The sequence below is a fragment of the Micrasema longulum genome, unplaced genomic scaffold (assembly GCF_059751315.1).
Source record: "Micrasema longulum isolate JH-2025_06_02 unplaced genomic scaffold, ASM5975131v1 h1tg001042l, whole genome shotgun sequence".
NCBI classification, from domain to species: domain Eukaryota; kingdom Metazoa; phylum Arthropoda; class Insecta; order Trichoptera; family Brachycentridae; genus Micrasema; species Micrasema longulum.
Genome location: NW_028278230.1, coordinates 201027 through 224825, shown reverse-complemented (window position 1 = coordinate 224825; position 23799 = coordinate 201027). Strand labels below are relative to the sequence as shown.

The window sequence follows — 23799 nt, the reverse complement described above, 5'->3', positions numbered from 1 at the left end:
TGTAATTTAAAAAAATTATATTTAAGGCACATTTTAAATATATTTTACTTAAATTTTAATAATGTTAATTTCGTCCATCAATTATTATCAGTTTAAGACCCAGGATCATTTTTAAAAAAAGTTAAATAATTTATAAAATATTAAAATAAAAAATAATTCAAAATACCAAAATTTTTTGAATAATTAATTTGCTTCATAAGAATATAAAATATTTGTTTTATTGACATTGTGGAGGTCTCCACCATCAAGCCGTAAAGCAAGACCCAACAACCTTCCGGCTCGTAAAGGTGTAACCCGACGCGACGTCTATGCACATTTCACCTTGGCATTTCGTGTCGCCCGTCCACCAGCTCCTAGCCAGTGTTCGCTATTGTAAATTCCTTCTGTACAAAATTGTAAGGATGTAACTCGTGTGTATCTACTCAATAAATAACTTCAAATGTAATCCATCTTTCTCATTTAACCTCGAATCAATTCACGCGCTCCCATCCATACATGAATTAATTAAGACATGAAAGGGTTCAAAATCTGACTTAAAATATTGATTAATTATGAGAGTTACAATAAAAAAAATGTTATTTAGTTTTGATTTTAATATTTACCCAGTGACAGTTGGTCTCTATGAAGTCAGCAGGTTCATCCTTCAGGTCCGGTCCATCCTGCACGGTGCTCTCTGCGGCTGCCGCTAGGGGGCGCTCTGGATGGCGGGGAGCGAGAGGCGCGGGGGTCCGGGGGCCCGTAGGGGGCGCCCGGGGCAATGCCCCCGCACTAAAATACACAAATATTACGTTATTATATGACGAAGCGGCATCTTGGAAATAATTTAGCATTCCTTCTCCCTCCAAACTGAGTAAAGTACTGGCCATGTATAATTGGTGACTATACTTTTGTGAGGGGTACTATAAAAGCTTTAAAGTTTCTATGATTTATTTCGCTAAATTAGTTTTTAAAAATTAAAAGTGAATATGCAAGACTGCCAGTAGGGTCGCAGTGAGTGACATCTTGCTGTAGGGTGTGATTCTATTAAATACTGCGAACACTACTGACTAGTCCGACTCGTTGGCGTCCACGTCGCGAACCCTTGACGATGAGAAACACTCATAACGGTGATAGATAATGAAAGGATGAAAGGCGAGTTTCTGGCGCCTCCAAACCAGAATCAACCAGCTAAGGGAAGGTCACCCCAACAGAAAAATCCACCAGAGAAGGCAACGGGAAACAGCTCAGTTCAACATTCTCATTTTTTAGCCATTCTTCCGCTGCCAATTTGCTCTACATCTCCAAATCAGCACAGAGCTCCATTCTTTAATTTGTCGATAATGCATATCTCAGCCTTACATAATGTATGGATCTTGACATCTTCGTACATAGTTTTATCACACATTCGTCTAAGTGATTACATTTTGACAGCATTCAGCCTACTTTCATCCCTGTTTTTCAAAGTCCATACTTCGCTCTCTCTCATACATCAGAGTCGGGACCCGGACTCCATTGCGAACTGCTAATTTTGCCTCTTGCAACAAACATTTCTTTGCCAAGGTTGATTTCAGTGCATCGTTCACTCTGTTCCCGGCACTCACCCTCCTTTCAATATCTTTCTCAGTCATTCCATCCCTAGTAAACATACTTACCAGATACACAACTTCCTCTATCTGTTTTAGTATAACTCCATCCACAGTGATTTCACATTTAGTCATACTTTCGTTTCTTTTGAAAACCATCACATTCGATTTATCGACATTCATCAACAAATTGCTTCCCTCGCATACATCGTAGACCTATGTTACCAAGAGTTGCAGTTTCTCTTTGTTGTTAGCAAGAAGCACGGCATCATCAGCATTCAAAAGACAATTGCTGATGCTGTCAATTGTTTTATTATTATTTGTTACAGACATTGTTATTCCAGTCTAAAAAGTTTTTCTTAGGATTTAGGAGGAATTGGAGACGATACGGCTTCCAGTTATTTCCTTTAATTCCATTTAACTTCCAGACCCCGCAAATCGTTCTTGGGATTTGGTACATAGTCAGCAGGTGGAAGTTGTTGTAATCATTTAATATCTTATGAGTCTTCCATCAAGTCGTTATATCCGTAATCCGTCATTATCATAAGATTATTAAAAATCACATCAGGGTCACCGATGTTGAAATGTGTTTGAGGATTATTATTTTTGCTTAGTTATTTAAAAACGTTAAGCTAATGCCACATTTAGAAATATAGATATTTATGCAAAAATCATTTTGGCTTACCTGTCAGCTTCCATGACACTGGTGGTCTCGTGGCGGGGCGGGTGGGGGGCAGGCGCGGGCGCGGGCGCCGGTGCCGGGTGAGGGGGGTGAGCGGGGTGCCCTCCGCTCCCCCCACTCCCGGACAGGTGAGGGGGCCTGCTGGCAAAGACACTACCATAGTAGTGCAATAATCGTTATACAAACTTACTGATCCACAGCGCGGTACACACGTTAAATACTTTATACACTTTGTTTGAGCCTATTTGAGTTTATTTTTTTACCACTATTTTATAGTTTTGGACCAGCTTCAAATCCTCCCATTTACAGCTGTAGATATAAATATAACCATAATGAAAATTCCGTTTGTATTTATTTATTTATTTAAAACTTCAAGTACAAAGAAATTAGTACTTTGACGGACTTATTGCTAAAAGCAATATTTTCCAGCCAACCGAAAAACAGGCTGGTCAAAATAAGAGATTGGTAAAAATTTTGTACTAAAAAACCATAAATATGTATCAAAAGATACATACATATTTTCTTAAAATAAAATATAAAACAAAACCTAATTAATTAAAAAATAACAGCTGAATTTCTTGCCATCAGAGAGCTGCAATCGCAGTTATGCAAGCAAAAATGACAGTATTATTTTTAATTTTTAAAATTTTATCTATTAGGGATATCAACAGTAATACATGTAAAAAAATATAACAAATAAATATACAGAGAATAAAACCAATGACAGATATCCACAGAAATACATTATATACTCGCACAATACATGCTAGTGTTTTTGTGTGAGTGTAAGTGTGTGAATGGGTGGGTGAGTGGGTGTTATAATAGAATGAGGGTGGACATGTGTGTAAATATTACTGCACAAGTGTTAAAAATATATAAAATATTGAGAATTAGAGATTAAATATTATTTTAGAAACTAAGTAAAATAATACTAACTCAAATTCAAGAAATAAGAGTGGCACAATGATCATTATGCCATTGTTATGTATAAAAACATTTCAAACTAGATGGCACAGGTGAGTGAAATTTGAGTTGTGCCTTTGTTTCTGGGAAAAAATGTTAGTTTACTGACAGCGCGGGTGTGTGTGTTACTGTTCTCAAGTAAAAAATATTATTTTAAATTGTGTCACTGTTATTCCCAGGGTTTTGAGTTTCCATCCTTTACAGGGCCATTATCATATTTTTAAATTTTATAATTAATTTGGATTATCTTATTAATGATTTGAAGTTACATTACACAAAATGGTGTTATTATTAATATAGATAATTTATACAGCGCCATTTTTGTGAAAATCATCTCAAGGACGCTGAATGCATATTGCGCTAGTTACCTGTGCAGGTAGGGGAGTAAGGGGTGGGGGGTGGCCTCAGGTACGTAGAGAGAGTGCGGAGGGGGCAGCAGAGGTCCTCGGGCGAGGAGTGGGGGTAGCAGGCCACTACCAGCCAATCCCAGCGCTGGAGACAATGTCCCTGAATACACAACATCAAATAATGATACAATATTGTTTAAATTGTAAGGATCAATATGTATTGCTACATTATTTAATAGGGAAATAAGATTTTTTTATTTTAAATTTACAAGAGTTCATGAAATACTGTCAAGTAAAAAAAAAATGTTTTTTATTTAATAGTAGCATAAAAAATATTTTTAAATTTATAATTTTGAATTCCGGCAAAAACGGTTCATTGCATTGGTCACGCCCCTAAGACAAGTCAAGATTGTGTTAAGTTTTGAACTTTGTTTGTGACCGTTTAAATTTAAATAGAACATCGTTTTGACGTCGCAATCGTCAAGGCCAGATATGTCGCGTTTTTGTAAATATACGTTTTTTAACAATTTTATTTTAAAAGTTATGCATGAAAACATTTCTCCGCAATATCTTTATTGATTTTGGAACCACAATTAATTTTTCTTAATCCGTTTCACGTATTTTTACCGGTATTCGAAGCACGCGATATTATTTCCAAATTGCAAAAAAATTACAACTGAACATCTCAAAGATGAAGTAAAACATGAAAAAAACGTAGATTTAAAATAATAATATTTATTATAGGAATGCCTTACATCGTAGTATTTAGATGTCATGTTGTATTTGAGATATAAATTAAGAGGAAATGCGGTGGCCGAGAGGTTTGATGAACGGGTATTTAAAAAAAAAAAATTATCCCTCTCGCAGATACTGTGCGAAAAAGAAAACCCCACTTCGGATTGATTATGTCTAAAAAATTGTCAAAATCAAGGTTTCGTTGTCCCGTTTTCCGCACCCCAAAATTAAACCTTTTTTTTTTTTTTTAGAAAGAATATCATAATGATATTTTCTGTGTCGGTACCCTGTACCTACCGTTTTTCTAAATTATTTGTCATATTTTTATACCGTACGCCCAAAGACGGCAGGTAAAACTGAAAGCTGTTTGGGTTTGGGTTTTTTGATGGTCCTAGCTCTAGAGTATATATTACTCTAAAGTCCTAGCTCTCGTAAGAATCATTTTTTAAAAAAAACTACAAAGCCTCGCCATGAATACGGAAATATGTCTGTATAAAGAAAAATCGAACCGCGTTTCCTCAAAGGTCTAATAATTAATAAACAATTATTTTTTTAAATATTATTCATTTAATTTAATATTATTGAAAATTTGTTTTCCTTTTTTCTCACGGTACCGTGCGGAACGTCTTTCCGTGAAAAAAGAGGTCCCGGTGTATACAAGTCGAGTGTTTCTCACCAGCACTGAGGTGTCCATAGCTGCCACTACCGCTGACTCCGGCGAGGGGGTTCAGGCTGGCCGGAGACAACCGGACCATAGAACCAAGCTGCTCCCAGGAGTCGGAGTACGGGCTCCAGCACACGGCGCGCTTGCGTCCGGCTCCCCTCCTCAACCCTGGAAAATAAAAGCAGCGAGCAATTAGAACATTGACTATCGACAGCATCATACCTTATGGGACACTACATTGGTACAGCATATCTCGATTATCTGTGACTTATTAGATGCCAGTCCAGGAACATCAAATACTGCAGTGCAGAATCACCTTTTAAATCAATATTTCATGTCGACCGTCTCAGGAATCCAGGAATCGAACCCGGAACCTTAAGCATGGTAAGCGAACGGGCCATCCACTGCAATACGAGGCGTACTTAACTTCCCTTGATTTCCTAATTCAAGATTTTTACACAGAAGATGGACTGCCACGCACGCCGATCCTGACATAAATTCCTAGCTTCTTCCATATACATTCATGCCCTTCGGTTGCGTCTGCTTTTAACATGACTGCACTTAAGATTTTAGTCTATCTGACCATGCCACGTCATTCATAGTAGTCCTCGTCCTACGTTACTATTCATTCTCGCCACATACATCTGTTTTACCATTCTTTCGTCATCCATCTGTCTACATGACTTAACCATGTCAGTGGCCCTTTCTTAATCTTATCAATTATACCTGTCTCAGAATTGCACTCTCGCATGATTTCATCATTCGTAACCCTGTCATAAATCGGTTTCCCATTTCAACGGCGTTCACTCTGCTCTCATCCTTCCTATGCCAATTCCATGTTTCACTTCCGGATAAGGATTAAAACCTCGTTGTGCACTGCTAGTCTAGCTTCGATTGACATATTTTTATCAGCAATTACTGTGCTCAGTCCGTTGTTCATTTTACTATTCGCATTCACTCTTCTGTCAACATCTTTTTCGACTTCTCCATCTCTTTAAAACATACCTCCCAGGTAGTACAGACAGATAAATATAAAGTAAAAATAAAAAGTATAGATGTATAAAAATAGATAGATAAAAGGAAATTGCGACAGCAAGACTAAGCTCTCACTCCTAATGTTATATTGTTTAATCTTCTAGTGTATAAATATCATTGACTTAATATGCCATTTAATTTATGAGAAGATACAAAAACATACCATCGAGACTGGCGGAGAGATCTGGTGCAAGGGATGCTCCCGTCAGAAGTTCGGGAGGAATCCGTCCGGCGCTGAGGTACTCCAAGCCTAAAAAGACAAAATACAACATTCTTGTAAATTTAAAAATAATACAGATAAAAAAAAACTAAAAAAATAATTTATACTCTTTCTTTAAAAAAATCAATATTCAGTTTTGAGGTGCGGAAAAGGGGATAACGAGACCTCGATTTTGAAAATTTTAGTTAGGCATAATCAGTCCGATGTGCAGTTGTCTTCAAAACATCTGAGAATGGACCAAGAGAGCTCAAGTACCCCACGGTACACATATCTACGCTTTAAAGTGACAAAAATGTTGTTCCACCAAGCAATTTTTGCTTTAATTACGATTTATTTCAATTTTAGATCGTATTAAGGTGGCCACTTTTTTCCTAAAAGCCTATTTAAAATACGAAAGAGGGATAAAAAAAAGTCATTAAGGGCGGATTAAATTGCAGAAGTTAGTACAGCACCATCTAAGGGTGAAATTTAAAAAAATCAGGGTAATTATAGCGCGTGCGTAGGACCATGGGAACTTTTAGATTTGGAAGAAATATTGCAACTATGAAAAAAATCACATGCCGCACATAAGGCTTTGTAATGCGGAGGTATATAGATGAAAATTTAAGCATGCCGTCTTGGGAATCGTCAAATGTTGTAATTGCGATTTATTTCAATCGTTTAGAAGCGGCTCCTTTTCATCGCAGAAGCCTATTTAAAATACGAAAGAGAAATACATAAATTTTAATTTTAACATTTAACGCGGAGTAAATTTTCAGTGCCACCTATTCGTTGAATTTGATCATATTATGACCTCTGAGATGCGTAATGAAAGCACTTATCGACATCTCGGTAGATCGAAATTCGCCGTAGCGAGGAAGATAAAGACAGTTGAAGAGTTATGTACTCGTATACCGAATTACTCGAAATTTATTTTCCGTTTATTAAAATTATTTTTTGATCAATAACTGTCTATTATTCGACACATGAAACGACTTTCCATTCCTTTGTGAAGTTGAGGACTTAATCGACGCTGTGGGTCCCAACTCCCAATATATTATAAAATAATACTCATAGTTGAATGGACGAGTGGTAATATTGTAGCCAATAAAAATTCTGCAACGCATTAGTCACAGAATTCCTGAGGAAACAAGATGTGAATGGATACCTTTAGAAATAATGCTAATTTTATGCAAAATCTATGCAGAGTCGAAAAAATCACTTCATTATATGGGATAAGTTTATACGACTTTTTCACACATTCAGAAAATTATAATACAAATGTTAGTAAATATTTATATATTATTTCAAATTACCCGTCTCTCTGTCATAATACAAATTACAGTTGGACAAAAATTAAAATCCAACGTGCTGATAGTACACATGATATTAACAGCAAAAAATTGCGATTGTTTTTAATTATGCTACTACTAATACTACTGCCATCACGCCATTTCCCCGTAGGGGTAAGCAAAGAGAATGGACCGCAACACACGTCTATCCCGGCATACATTTCTAGCTTCTTCCACCTTGAACTTCGGTTCTGCCTGCTTTTGACATGGCCAGACTTAAGATTTTGGTTTATCTGATCATGCCACGTCTTCCTCAGTCGTTCTCGTCTCACGTTACCATTCATTTTCGCCATATACACGGGTTTTCAGGGCCAAACCGCGAAACTTCAAAAGAAGATTTCTCATGGTAAGCTTTAAAAAAATCCATTTTTTTTTCCCAAGTCATTTAAAAAAAATAAAAATAATCATGATCTCAAATTGTAGTAAGTCCGTAATTTCTCAGACAAGCAGTCCCTCCACAAACTCCTACTCCTCTCCTACCCAGCCGCTTCCCTTGTCCGCGTCTGGTGCGTATCGCTTCGTTGGTCAAATACCTTTTTATCGCTTTTTTTTGTCGGGGAGGGGTAGGGACTTGCGGAAGGGACGCTAGTCCGAGAAATTAAAGATTTACTCCATTTTGAGATCATGAAAAAAAAATTACTTTTTGGAAAAATTTCATTGGGATATTTTTAGGAAACTTTTCATGAGAAATGTTCCTCTGAAGTTTCGCGGTCTGGCCTTGAAAAACTGTGTATACCTGTTTTACCATTATTCCGCCGTCCATTCGTTCTACATGACCAAACCATCTCAGAGACCCTTTCTTAATCTTATCAATTATACCTGACTCAGATTTACATTCTTGCCTGATTTCATCATTCGTAACCCTGTCCTATTATTATTTATTATTATGGATAACTTATACAGCGCCATTTTTGTAATAAAATACCTCAAGGGCGCTTTACATGGTGATTATATTGTTAAGTTAATTTAATTGAAGCTTTTAAATTAGTAATTTAATTAAAATAATTTATATACATTGATTTCCCACAAATTCGTCTAGGAGATCGCATTTCATCTTTCCTCTGCCAGTTCCATGTTCCACTTCCATACATAAGTGTTAGGACTAAAACTTCATTATCTTATTTTTGTATTATTCAAGTTAGTATTCACTGTTATTTGACATATTATTTATTACTTAATTAATTCAATCATATACGACTTCTCACTGAACGATGAAATATTTTCATCTGTGTCTAGTATACGAGATTTAGGTATTATACTTGATACTAAACTTTCTTTTACAATTCATATTGAACATGTTATCAATAAATTCTTAAAACTCCTTGGATTTATTAACAGAAACACAACTGACTTCAAAAATATCAATACCCTTAAAACTCTCTTCTGTTTCCTAGTTCGCCCGCACCTAGAGTATTCTTCTGTTATCTGGTCTCAATATTATGATGTTCACATCAAAAATATTGAATCAGTTCAACATCGATTTTTAAGAAAGATAGGCTGGAGGTTGGGCTTATCCAGAAACCAATATACGTATAATGAGTTAGAAACTAGCTTAAATATATTTTCTCTTCAAGACCGTCGAAATAAATCCGACCTTCTAGTCCTATTTGAAATTTTCAACTCACTCGTTTGATGCGCCTGAACTACTGAGTTCAATAAAATTAAATATCCCAACTAGAAACCTCAGACAAAACTTACTCTTTCATACCGATAACCATAGAACTAACTATGGTTTTCATTCCCCTGTGCCTAAAATTCTTAGGTCTGCCAACAAACATACCAGTCTTAATTTCATTGATAACAAGTTGTCTTCTTTCAAACGATCACTGAATCAAATACAATTATAATCATCTCTCTCCCGCTTCCACTCCCGCCAAGTCTACTTAATACCATTGTATCTTTCTACTCTCTTTTATAATAATTTTATATGTATAAATATGTCCCAAAAAGAATACCCATTGGGCGTATATATAAATAAATAAATAAAAAAATTGCTCTCATTTCTTATTATTTATTAACGGACTTGGTCCATTGAAAAAATGGCAAACACAAATCTTTATAATACATACAGGCACAATTGAATAATATTAAAATAAAGAAAATCAAAGCTGGGACGAAAAATTCAATTATAATTAGAGTGAGTTTATAGAAACCATATCTCAATTATGTTTTTGTGTCTTTTTTTATTGATTTCAATGATACTATTATTTTGTTTATTTGATTATGTATGAATCTAAATTTGTATAGTTTATATTTTAATATTTATTTCCGATTATTTTTTTTACACTGTCTTCTTTGAAATTTTATTATTTATACTTTGTTTTTCTGGATTGTTATTCTATTGTATCACATGTTATTATAATTTAATTAATTTTACTATGTATTTTTTGTTGTTAATTATTATGGCTTAACACGGGCACAGCCTCAAAAGCCTTGATAAATTAATTAATATGTTAACGAGTGTAATTTTGAATAAACAAACACCAATTTGCACAGATTAAAATAATTACTAAAACTATACACAAATGTCTTTGGTCTCGAGGTGTAGTGGGCGTTTGCCTACCATGCAACAGGTCTCAGGTTGAATTCCCGACTTGGTTGACAATGTTGACATGAAATATTTCTTTTTAAAAAAGGGGTTTTTCAGCTAGAATATTTCATAGTCCTTGAACTGGCACCTGGGCCTCAATTATGAACGCTATCTTCATCTGCATATATCGAGACGGTATACTTAATTTCTGTACTATCTGTATCTACCTCGGTATGTTCTACCTACTTGTCATATCGACATCATATGATCGAAACAAACCAATGAACGACCGCAAAAATTTAGTCCGCGTTCCTTACGTCATTAATTCTTACCTTCTGTGATAAAAAGTGCTCACTTTAAAGCGATTATAAACTCCAATGAGTCTCAATTCAAACAAAAAATGCTCGCTTGAACATGATTTTTATATAACTTTTGACAATTACAAAGACTGTATGCTTAACGATCGTCTGTCTTTATCTACCGAGCGATTACAAAGCCGGCTTCTTTAACGTCTAGATACGTACACCCCGGAAGATAGTAAAATAAACGGAAAAAACATGTTTTTTTTTTATATTTGCAACTTTCTTTTGCCTAGCGCCTAGATACTCTTATATGTTAATAGGGCAGAATTGAGCGTCATTATTTTTTGCATCTAGCCACTCGTTTCTGAAACTGACAGTCATGTCAGAATTTAATTCGACTTTAAAATTTACATGTTTCTCTCTCATATTTTTAATAGGCTTATAAGAAAAAAAGTGCCAGCCTCAAAACGTAAAAAAAAATTAAGTTATAAATCGTAATGAAAGGAAAAATTGCTCGGTGGAACCAAAATTTTTGTCACTCTTAATACGTAGATAAACGTATCGAGAGGTTTTGCATACAAACCGATGTATTTACATAAAAATTTGATGGTGGGGGGGTCGGTAGCGTATCTTAGTAATCGGTCGGAAGAATTTTATCTTCAACAATGACGTCATACTGAAGCTATGTAATTTCAGTGCGTACATATGCCTACCGTGACGTACGCTTCCCCCTGTTTCATATCGATGTACCTACTCAAAACTTGAAGGTGGGGGGTCGGTAGTGTATCTTCGTAATCGCTAGACAGAATTTATCTTCAACCAAGGTGAAGGTATGACGTCTTTATGTTCCCATCATAATCGAGGCCCTGAAGCGTAAGACTGATCACTCACCTTCGTGTAACGTATTATCTAAATACGCTGCATTTGGTGCGCCAATGCAGTGCCCTATGTGCCTCTGGGTGCAGGGGCATGACGATGATGATAATATTATTAATATTTTTTATCAGTTTCGCTTTACATATAATGTATTAGAAAGCAAAAATAAATAAATAAAAAACTTAATGTTTAACGATTTGGTGCCGGCGAAGATCAAACCCGAGACCATACGACCGTCTAGTTATAAACCCATCAAATTATCCGCTCATGTCTCAATCCGACTGCAAAACGCAAATAAACAAGTAAAAAAAATGGCAAAAAGTAAGCACTTTTTTAGGCTCTTCCGCGGGTTCTCCACAGGGTTGCCAACCCTCCCGGAATTCAGGGATTCACCCGGAAATAGGATAATAATTTATTTCTGTATGATGGTAACTATTTGCTGCAATATGTTGAAGATACTCGTAGCAAAACGATGTAGGTAATTTAAAAAAAAAAATTGCAAATGAATGTGTGAATTTGACTTACTATTTTTTTCCCAATTAACCTAGATATTTGTATTATAAAATTTTTAAATGAAACATTTATCGGCGTGTAATTAATTTACGTACCTTTTCACAACATTCAAACAAACCATCACGCCGTTTCCCCGTAGGGGTGGGCAGAGAGACTTCGCTTCCTCTACATTCATACACGCACGCCGATTATTCCTACTCGTGACATCTCCATCTTCAAGTATTTGTTGGACTTGATCGTGCCGTGTCTTTCTCGATCTTCCTCGTTTTCTGCATCCATCAACATTAGCATCGTAGATCCTTTTAGTCGTTCTTTCGCTGTCCATTCGCTCTACATGTCCAAACCAACGCAGCACCCCTTTCTTGATTCAGTCGATATTGCATGTCTCAGCCTCACACACTTCACGGATCTCGACATTTGTGCACATATCATACATCGTTTTACCACACATTCGCCTGAGGGATCGCATTTCGAAAGCATTCAGCCCACTTTCATAATCATTTTTCCAATTCACTAGAACTCCGTTGTGAACTGCTAGTTTAGCCTCCTGCGATAAGGCTGAGACAAGGTCTTACACAGTTTACGGTTCTCGACATTTGTGCAACTATCATATATCGTTTTACCATACATTCACCCGAGGGATCGTATTTTAACAGCATTCAATCTACTTTCATCATTATTTTTTCATCAATTCCATACCTCGCGATTTGCTGATGAATGTCGATAAATCGAATGTAATGGTTTTTGAAAGAAATTAAAGTATGACTAAATGTGAAATCACTGTGTATGGAGTTATACTAAAACAAGTAGAGGAATTTGTGTATATGGGAAGTATGTTTACTAGGGATGGAATGATTGAGAAAGATAAAAAAAAGGGTGAGTGCCGGGAACAGAGTGAGCGGTGCACTTAAATCAACCTTGGTAAATAAATGTTTGTCGCAAGAGGCAAAACTAGCAGTTCACAATGGAGTCCTGGTTCCGGCCCTGATGTATGGGAGCGAAGTATGGACCCAAGTCCATACTTTTCCAAAAAACAGGGATGAAAGTAAGCTGAATGCTGTCGAAATGTGATCTCTCTGGCAAATGTGTGGTAAAACTATGTACGATAGATGCACAATTGTTGAGATCCGTACATTACGTAAGGCTGAGATAAGCACTATCGACAAAATCAATCGGCGGCCTCCGTGGTGTAGTGGTCAAGACGCTTGACTCACGCACGGAAGGTTTCGGGTTCGATTCTCGGTGAGAACACAAAAATTAAAATGCGATTTTTCTCAAGCCTGGGTGCTCTGTGATGTAATTCACCACTGTAATTAGGCCTCCTGGCCTGTTGTGGTGCAAAAAAAAGTTTTTAAAAAAATGTGAAATCAAGAATGGAGCTCTGCGCTGGTTTGGACATGTAGAGCGAGTGGACAGCGAAAGAACGGCTATTTTAACGGCTAAGTATTATATAATATTTTCAATGCGAATGTTGATGGATGCAGAAATAGAGGAAGACCGAGAAAGACATGGCATGACCAAATCTAACAAATACTTGTATATGGATATGTCAAAAGTCGGAATAATCGGCGCGCGTGTATGAGAAGATGAAATGAATGTAGCGAAAGCGAGATCTGTATGCAAAGATAGAGAGATGTGTCGTTCAATCCTCTCTGCCTACCCTTACGGGGAAACGGCGTGATGGTTTGTTGTTGTTGTCATACACAAATGTATTACTTAAAAACGATAATTTCTAGTGTTCTTGATCATGTCGATTTCGGTCACTTAAGAAGTATTGTCAATTTGTGTTAATTTTGTTTAGTATTTTTTTAATGAGTTTTTAATTAACCAAAGTTAAGAGAGTCGTCTTGGCCCTACCTTGCTCTATAACAATATTGTTTTTATTGTGTCATAATTTTGTAATAGAACACTGTAATGTTTAAATGTATTTATGCTTATTTTTATGAAAGGCATTTGTGCCGTGTACACTAATAAAAAAATATATATATATATATACAAAAAAACTGTTCTGCGTCGAATGGATTTGTACAATGCATGTAAAATAAGCTTATAAATATGTTATTTTGGAACTGCCACAAAGTGGTTAACGTGTCCGCTATGCTATCTTAAATTGCGGTTCGATTTCCGGCCTGCTTTGGGTAAATTTACCGGTATTTACATTAAAACGCAACTTAGTCACACGTAAAATTAATAAATTTATTTCGACGTTACAAAAAAACAATTAGCAGTTTATTTATATAACTTTTGTTATAACACAGCAAACATTCACCATTTTGTAAACAATTATTCGTTAACAATATTTCGAGTCTATCCAATTTTTTTTTACAATAACTGGATTAAACCCCCGTGGGAGTTACTATTATTTTTATTTTTTAATTTATTTATTTCATACAAAACTTTTTTTATTTAATATTTTCTTTTCTATCTGAACACCTCATTGGGCATAACCCGCGTCGAGACATTCGTTTACATTTTTTTTTATATTCGAGTTGCAGTAGTTGATAATTATAATAATATATTTATATACATATGCATAGATGAACACATACATATATAAATAAATAGTCAAATCAATAGAATGTTTAATGTCCTAGATGAAAATATTAAGTTCTCCAAAACGAAAGCCATTTTCAAAAAGAGTGTACAAGTCTGGATTTTGTCTATGAGAAGAGACTGCTGCGAGATACCAGAACGACCAAGGAAGACGTGGCATGATCAGAAAAACAAAAATCTTAAGTCTGGCCATTTAAAAAGCAGGCTCAACCGAAGGCATGTAAGATAAGATGTATGAATGTGGAACAAGCTAGAGATGTATGCCAGGATAGATGTGTGTGGCGGTCCGTTCTCACTGCCTCCCCTACGGGAAATGGCGTGATGGTAGTAGTAGTAATGTTTGTCTCAGGCATGCATCATCTTACCACACATTCGCCTAAGAGTCGCATTTCAACAGCATTCAACCTACTTTAATAATTAGTTTTCCAATTCCATGCTTCGCTCCCACACATTAGCGTCGGCACCAGAACTCCATTGTAAACTGCTTGTTTTGCCTCCTGCGACAAACGTTTGTTTGCAAAGGTAGATTTCAGTGCACCGTTTACCCTGTTCCTGGTTCCTGGCACTCTCCCTCATTTCAATATCTTTCTGTCTTCCCAATCCCTAGTAAACATTATTCTTATTCTTAGAAGTAGAAATCAGTGCTATGCAAGCTCCTGACGTCACTGCGACTTGTTAAGATGTATTGTGACGGGTCCCCGTGAATAGTTCTCGCCCTCCAAGTCCAGGTCCATAAAAAGCCTGGCTACTGTGTGGAAGGCGAGAGTTTACATTTTACTAAATCTTCCCCTCGAAAAGTATCAGGCTATTAGGTAGGGGGCGAGCTCTTTAACATCCTCAGCTTCAACCTGTGGTCCTCCGAGGATGAAGCTCCTTTTACAATGTAAAGCATCACATTCACATAGAATGTGTGTAGATGTTTCCTCATCTGCACTGCAGAACCTACATCTAGAAGTCTGGAAGAGGTTTATTCTAGTAAGGTATTTGTTCAATCTGCAGTGCCCTGTAGCTCAATCACAGATAACTATTGACGTGCTTAAAAACATGCTAAGCATTTGAGCGATCACAACGAACAATAATGAACATGCTTAAGTTATCGCAGTCATAAGTCAACGCGTGTGTAATCTCTAAGTCAACGCTCGTGTCGGTTTGTTTTTTGTTTTCCTCTTAAATAAATACAGTTCGTTGGCGAAGAATCGGCGTTTACTATAAAAAATGATACAAAATATTGAATTCACAAAATAGTAAGGAGTATCTAATACAAAAAAGTAAAAATTAAATTAAAATTACTATGGCGACTGCTTTTCTTGACATTTGGCTTGCCAATCGCCGGCTAAATGCAATAAATAGCGTGATAAATAATAAATAAAAATAGCAGTTTTGGAATATTTTCCATGTTTCATCATTATTACCTTTCCGCACCTAATGGTGCATAGGGCACTGCATCGGTACACCAATCGCAGCGTATCTTGATCAGTCTTACGCTTCAGGTGCCAGTTCAGGGAAAATGAAATAATCCAGGGTGAAAACATCCTTTTAAATAAATATTTCACATCAACCATGTCGGGAATCGAAGCATGGCAGGCAAATGCGCTGACCATTACACCACGAGGCCGACAAATTACATATTTACATTGTTTAAATACGAATATGTGATTGCGCAGCAGGATTATACGTCGCGAAACGTAAATATTTTGACATTCAATATTAGATGTTCACGGATGTTCCATTGTGATCGCGAATACGATAAACAACTTTGGTGAGAAATTGTTATCACGTCGCTTATTAGCACGTCGATAGTTATTTGAGATTGAGCTACTGGGCGGGCTCTAGTGATAACCCTCATGTGATTTCGGCTGAGCTTTATTAGGTCAAAAGCCCTATAGTCCTTAAAATATAGCTTGATTAGAATGACAGCTGTCAAACTAATTTCATTAGTGATGGGAAATTACCGATCACTGATCAAATCGATTTAATCAGTTATTTCATGCAATCATGAAACTCTGTTTCCGAAAATCAATACAAAAAAACAAGCCTATTATATAGTGTGTTTAATTTATTATATAAATAAAACACGAGTGGTACTTTAATCCACAAATTTGGAATATCCAGTGACCGGTTTCAACGCTTTCACGACATCTTCGAGACTGGTATCTTTATTAAAAAGTTAAATGTATTTATACAGAACAGAAGTAAGGATACATAATTCAAAGTTATATGTAAGTAAATGAAATAAAGTTATTTTTATATTAAGGATCATTATCAACAAATTTTCTTTGGGTTAACTAATGGATATTCCAAATGTGTGGATTAAAGTATCACTCGTGTTTTATTTATATAATAAATTACAATGAACTTCCATCAAGAATTTTCACTTACAAACTTAAATGTTTTAGTGTGTTTAACATAATTGTTCACCAAAAAATGACACATTTATACTTTTTTCATGAACAACATCGAACGAATAATTTTTTTATTCGATCAATTTACATTGATCAATTTGTCCTTGTAAGAACGTCGTTAATAATCAGTTTAATTTTAGGTTTTTTTTTGGTTTTAAAGCTGATTTTATATATAAATGTAGATTTATGTTTCAAGCATTGTAATAAAAAAATTAATTAAAACGCCAGATACAAATAATTTTTCGTGTGTCAATATAAATAACCCCTTTGACGTTACACAAAGTTATCTCGTCACTTTTTTGACAACTGTCATTCTAATCATGTTACATTTTAAGGACTATAGTAAACAAACTTTCTAGTTACACAAATTCTTCATGATTCAGAATATCTCCTTTCACACTGATTCCACAGTTTTACTTTCATCCCTATCTGACAATATCTTGATTTGAATTGAAATCACTAGCGCAAAAGGTATGGTGGTTTTTATACGAAAAGTGGCGTAAAAAAGGCTAACGAGATGATTTGAGGCGGTGGTGGTGGCAGGTATACATTAGAACCTTTATCACCCATCCTATATTTTTCTTCAGAGTGATTTGTATAATTACTCTATCTGAACACCTCTGGCTTCTGCTACCGACCGTCTTAACGTCTTATTCAATCATCTCGATATTTTATTTATTTATTTACTTATTGTAGTTTATTACACATTTTTTGAGACATAAATCCCAACTCCATGGACTAAAAGTTACGTGTTGAGATGGGGCAAATATTCTAGAATGGGAAAAATAATTAAGAAAGTAGGTTAAATGCTGTTAAAATGCGATCCCTCAGGCAATTATGTGGTAAATCATTTTTTGATTGGTGAACAAATGTCGAGATCCGTGAACTATGTTAGGCTGGGACACGCATTATCGACAGAATCAAGAAAGGGGCGCTGCATTGGTTTAGACGTGTAGAGCGAATGGACAGCGAAAGAACGGCTAAAAGGATCTACGATACGATTGTTGATGGATGCAGAAACCGAGAAATACATGGCTCGATCAAGTCCAACAAATGCTCGAAGATGGACATGTCAAAAGTAGGAATAAGAAGATGTATGACGAGCGATATGGCGTTTTATCGTCTCTGCCTACCCCTACGGGGAAACGGCGTGATGGTTTGGTTGTTCGTAAAATATCAAATCACTCAAGCCGCTGCATGTTTCGTGAATCAATCATACATTTTTTAATCAATAGAATAGTATACGTAATGCAACATCTCTATTCATTGTCCGACATCTTTATTCGTCGTATAATATTCTTATTATTTCTCGACGAGTCAATTTGGGTGTCGATTCTCTCCGCTTTTTGTGGCAATTTCACAAGGCGTCGTGTCGGCTTTTGTGTATTGGACCCGAGCGAGTTTTTGTCCGAATCTACCTGGGCATTTTTTATCCTTATTTTGTTATCGAGTGCGGCGCGGCTAACGAGGCCCGAGGCCCGGGGCCCGAGGCCCGAGGTATCGGGGAATAACGGAATTCATAACCTATTCTTAAATCGGTGGCTGTTTTAAGCCGCGTGTAATTTGAGAGAAAACACCATTTTAAATGACTATCTAGACTGTGTGTACATACGTAGATGCCTGGACTTCTATATTACCTTCTCTTAAACGTTCTTCATCTCTGTCGTAATATGTTAATATAAACAGCTCCCCGGGGAGTTGAATCCAGTCCTTGTCTACAAAAATTTGGACAAACCTGGTCCATGAAGAAGTATAGAAATTGAAAAAAATAACATTTTCAGGCGTTGCCTAGTATGTAGGTGAAATAATTCAATTAGATGATCTCACCCGCATAAATAAAGGTTTCAGCTCTTTAACTTCACAAACATCAACAAATGAAAGAATTGAAGGAATATAGATTTATTTATTTATTAATATAGGGCATTTCTGCCATTTACATATATGTGGTATAAAGAGTGCTTAGAAATAAAAATATATAAAAAAAATCGGGTATGAAATATTAATATACTCGTACTGTACACATTATTAATTACTTGAAATGCATATATATTTTAATGAAATTATACAGTAACAAAATACATTAATCAATCAAATTATTACTATTACTATTCCAACCCAATCTTCTGAAGATGATTTGCTCTTTTTAATAAAAATATGTTGGTCACTTTATTTTTTAAGTTAGGCAGAGATAAACTAAATATATCAAAATGTGATGCATATTCATTCCCGGTATTCTGTAATCTAACAATAGGTGAGTTATATTGAGCTACCGTTCGACAATTTTGACAATAAAATATTGTAGATGTTCTGCTTAATCTAGGTGGTACATAGAATGAAATCAATTTCAGTAGATTATTATTGTTATTATGGATAACTTATATAGCGCCATTTTCGTAACAAAATACCTCAAGGGCGCTTTAGATAGTGATTCTTTTAAATGTGTATTTTAATTAAAATAATTTATTTTGTTGTCAAATGCTACGGATTTATTCAAATGATTTAGAGAACAAGTGGGTTTTAATTTTTTTCCGAAACATCACTACACTCTCACAGCCTCGCACCTCTGCTGGGAGAGCATTCCATGCCATAGGGCCTGCGACGTGGTGGGATATTTATTTATTGTACAGCGCCCTTGAGGTGATTTTCACAAAGACGGCGTTATATAAATTATCCAAATATATATATATATAAGACGTACTGTAATCAAGCTCCTATCTGTTATAATATAAGTTGATCTTAATATTACCCACTCTCCTCTACGGATGCGAATCGTGTCACCTCACTAGGGCCCAAAACAGCAAAATACCGAGTTTTGAGAATAGGTGTCTGAGGGTGTGCGGTGGTTTGACTTTGTGGGAAATGAAGTAATAAGAGAACGGACGCAGCAAACTCCGGTGACAACTGTCATCAAGCGGAGGCGATACGGTTGGCTTGGCCATGTACTGCGGATGCCTCCTGAGAGCCTTGACCACGCTTGCCTCCTTTACAAGGCATTGGGTTCTCGACGTCCTGGACGTTCACTGCTGACTGTTCGTCGGCAGTTCATGTCAGATCTACGAGACGCGAACCCGACTTGGGAGGATGTAATTGAGATGCCCAGGGGATCTTCGTGGACACAATATGCTCCAACCAGGGAGCGGACATGGAATGATGATGATATTAATTGAAAACGAGGAACTTGAATGTTAGATATACAATATAGAAACAATATTTTGAGTTTGTCCAAATTTTTGTAGACAAGGACTGGATTCAACTCCCTGGGGAGCTGTTTATATTAACATATAACAGAGATGAAGAACATTTAAGAGAAGGTAATATAGAAGTCTGGAATCTACAGGGCTTAGGACCTGTCAATGGCTGGTTTTTAAAAATAAAAAAATTTTTTTTTACAATATACATACATGAAAGTTAAAGAGAGTATAAAAAAAAAGCATAATTACATAGCAATGAAATACAGTCAAATACTGTTTAAGTGGCCACTTTACACACTGTGTAACATTCACCATTCTGCCCATATTTGAACATCTATATCCCTTCAATTCTTTCATCTGCTGATGTTTGTGCAGTTAAAGAGCTTAAACCAGCCATTGACAGGTCATAAGCCCTGTAGATGCCCAGACTTCTATATTACCGTCTCTTAAATGTTCTTCATCTCTGTTGTAATATGTTAATCCGTGCAGGGAAAAAGCACCGAGGGACAAGGGACGCCGCACTGGTGGGCCGTCAATAACAATATTTCGGATGTATTCAGCGGAGCTTATGGAGCAGTACTGGCTTGAGAAGAGGTGAGATTGTCGGTCGGCGACATGGTATCCTGGAGATGTCTTGTAAGTGATGTCCACATGCTTCGCTCAGGGGCAAACGTGGCAACTATTATTTTCTTTATTTTCTATTTTTACTAATTAATTATTATTTTACATAATGTAATAGGTACTGTACATTAAATAAAATGATTACATAACTTTTTTAATTAAAGAAAAAAAAACATTTGGCAACACAAGTGGCTATATTAGGTACAATGTGACTTCAATTTGAATTCCTTACTGTGGTATTATGCATCAGCGAAAATGCACTAAGTCATTTCAATCCACCATTATTTTGAAAAAAATGTTCTGAAAGTTCAGTTATTATTTATTAAACTTTTGAATAAAATGTAGTAAATAGATCAATTTACCATTTTTTCAAGTTGGCTAAGTAATGTTTAGTATTAAAAAAAAGTTATTTCGTTACAAACTTAGAACTTCAATTATCTCAGAAGTTGTAATTTTGACTAAGCGCTTTTTCGCAGAATACCCACGATATGTACACTATGAAGAGAAAGGCGGGTAAAGAGGGAGGGAGAAAGGAAAAGAGTAAAATATTCAGGAGTGACGGTTCATACACGATTTGAAAGCAAATAAACAAATAAGCGTTTTGCTGTAAACTATAACTAACTTCGTGATTAATAATCGCAGTTTGATGTTTGTCCGCATGGGCGGCTCTATAGCGGTAGCGCGCAATTACTCGAGATTTTTGTGAAGGGGAATGCTGATGCTGGTGGCGATGATAATAAAGGCATCGCATCCGCCATTGTCGTTAAAATAGCCCAGACGAACAAAAAATAAACAAATAAAAAAAACACTAAAATGGTGACCGGGAGGTGGCGATTCTCGGAACACAACTTCGAACGACAGGTGGCCACTGTATTGCGGGCGTCGACGATTGCTGACAAACATCATTATCTCTCCCGTGTCCGCACCTAATGGTGCATAGGGCACCGCATCAGTTAGTACACCGATGAGGAACTTCAGCCCTACGGGAAATAGAATAAAAAAAATGTTTTCTTACACAAAATTAGAGCATTACGTATGTATTTATCATAATATAAATATTATAAAATATTATTAGTTAACTGTCTTCTGTATGCGGATGATGCCGTGCTTCTTGCTAGCAGCAAAGATGACCCGCAATTCTTGGTAACAAAAGTCTACGATGTATGCAAGAAAAGCGATTTGCTTATGAATGTTGATAGATCCAAAGTGATGGTTTTTGAAGGGGATAAAAATATAACTAAATGTGAGATCAGTGTGAACGGAGGTATTCTGAATCAGGTAGAATAATTTGTGTACCTGGGAAGTATGTTTACTAGGGACGGAAAGGCCGAGAAAGATATTGAAAGGAGGGTGAGTGCCGGATACTTATGAGAGAGTGATATGGAAGTCTGGGCATTTACAGGGCTTATGATCTGTCACTAGCTGGTTTTATTTTATTTTTTATTTTATAAATTTATTGCATAAAATTAGTATACATATTTAATAACAGGGAATCTATATGAAACTAATTAATATAAAGCGAAAACGGAGTGTTCTCTGTTTATGATAGTCTCCATCTAACATGGCTCAGTCTATTCTAAGATAGAGATTTTTATTATTTAGTGCATAAGTAGTCATATACTAATATAACAATAACAAAAAAACTAAAACTACTTAATTATAAATGCCTAGCTTATCAAATGAAAGAAATTAAAAATCGTTATGATACAAATATAAAGTATATATATGTGCCATAAATACATCGGTAGTCAGATGGCAGAAGGAACCATCTGTATTTTTTTCTGTTTTTTAGTTTTCAAAAGTTTTAATCAATATTTCAGTAAATACACATAGATATAATAAAAAAACACCATAATTTAGAATGGCAATTTATTTTTGAAAAGCAACACTAAAATATTTTAGTTTGGGGATTGAAGTCTTGAAATTGAGTCGTATTTCAGCTCTCCTGAACATTTTTGAAAATTAAAGATGGTCCCTTCTGCCATCTGGCTACCGACATGTTACTTTAACATAAATAATATAGTATAATATATATTAAAAAAAAAAATTAAGTGGCCATTTTATACACTGTGTAACATTCACCATTCTGCCCATGTTTAAATATCCGCATTTCCTCAACTCTTCCATCTTTTGACTTTTGTGAGGTAAAGGAAAAGTTATTATACCTCTACGCAAACAGCGCACTAAATTTAGTGAACGCGCATTTGCGGGCGCAGGCCCTATGGCGTGGAATACTCTCCCAGCGGAGGTGCGAGGCTGTGAAAGTGAAGTGATGTTTCGGAAAAAACTTAAAACCCACTAGTTCTCTAAATCATTTGAATAAATCCGTAGCATGTGACAACAAAATAAATTATTTTAATTAAATTACATATTTAAAACCTTCAATTAAATTAATTTAACAATAGAATCACTATGTAAAGCGCCCTTGAGGTATTTTATTACGAAAATGGCGCTATATAAGTTATCCATAATAATAATAATAATAAAAGAGCCGAAACCTTTATCACCTGGTTGAGATTAATTCGGCTTTTGATCCGGAACAAAAAACTATCCGTTACACGTTTGTAGTTAAACTTAAAACCTAACAAAAAAATTGGAACGCTTTTGTTTAATAATAATAATATTTAACTGATTTATACAGCGCCATTTTTGTAAAAAATCACCTCAAGGGCGCTTTACAATTGTATACCTTAACTTACATTCTAACTAAACTAAAGTTATATATTATATTTCCAGATTTAAAATTGAGGGTATGATAGTCTAAAGAAGTGGAATTTTAGTTGGGATCTGAATTGACTGGGACTGTCGGACTGTGTTTGGGGAGCGCCGGATTTCGACAAGTTTTCCTCTTCCCGAAACAAATGCTGACCTAAGAATAGATTTTCTTTGACATGTATTTTCCCTAATACAAAGGTCCGATAGGTATTTTGGAGCCATTTCATGAAGGGATTTGAATACTGGCAGCACAGCTTGTATTTTATTCTCTCTGGGCCTTTTAACCAGTGCAAATCTCGAAGATGTTGTGAGATGTGAGAATATTTTTTCACTCCCGTAATAAGCCTCGCTACTGCATTGAAAACAGATTGAAGTTTATTAGTTTGATATTTTGGGAGATTTGCGTATATTCCATTACAGTAATCTAGACGCGAAACGACATAAGCATTTACAAGAGCTTTAGTTGCATCTTTAGGAATATTTCTCCGCACGGATTTGATCTGTCGGAGATGGAAGAAACCAGCACTTACCGTTTTATTGACCTGAGTTTGAAGAGA

The 23799-nt window shown here is 35.8% G+C and overlaps 1 protein-coding gene across 2 annotated transcripts in view; it reads right to left on the bottom strand.

The window, feature by feature from the left end:
• Nucleotides 1-23799, bottom strand: part of LOC148277371 (uncharacterized) — a 205805-nt gene that overhangs the window by 17910 nt on the left and 164096 nt on the right. The window contains exons 4-8 of one of the 2 annotated variants that reach the window (XM_088232949.1): nucleotides 6152-6238; nucleotides 4966-5121; nucleotides 3576-3714; nucleotides 2248-2397; nucleotides 603-768 (exon numbers count right to left, since the gene is read on the bottom strand). In XM_088232949.1, the coding sequence (XP_088089075.1) occupies nucleotides 603-768; nucleotides 2248-2397; nucleotides 3576-3714; nucleotides 4966-5121; nucleotides 6152-6238 (698 nt within the window). The remainder of the gene's footprint in view (nucleotides 1-602; nucleotides 769-2247; nucleotides 2398-3575; nucleotides 3715-4965; nucleotides 5122-6151; nucleotides 6239-23799) is intronic. The other variant, XM_088232950.1, reaches the window with a different exon arrangement.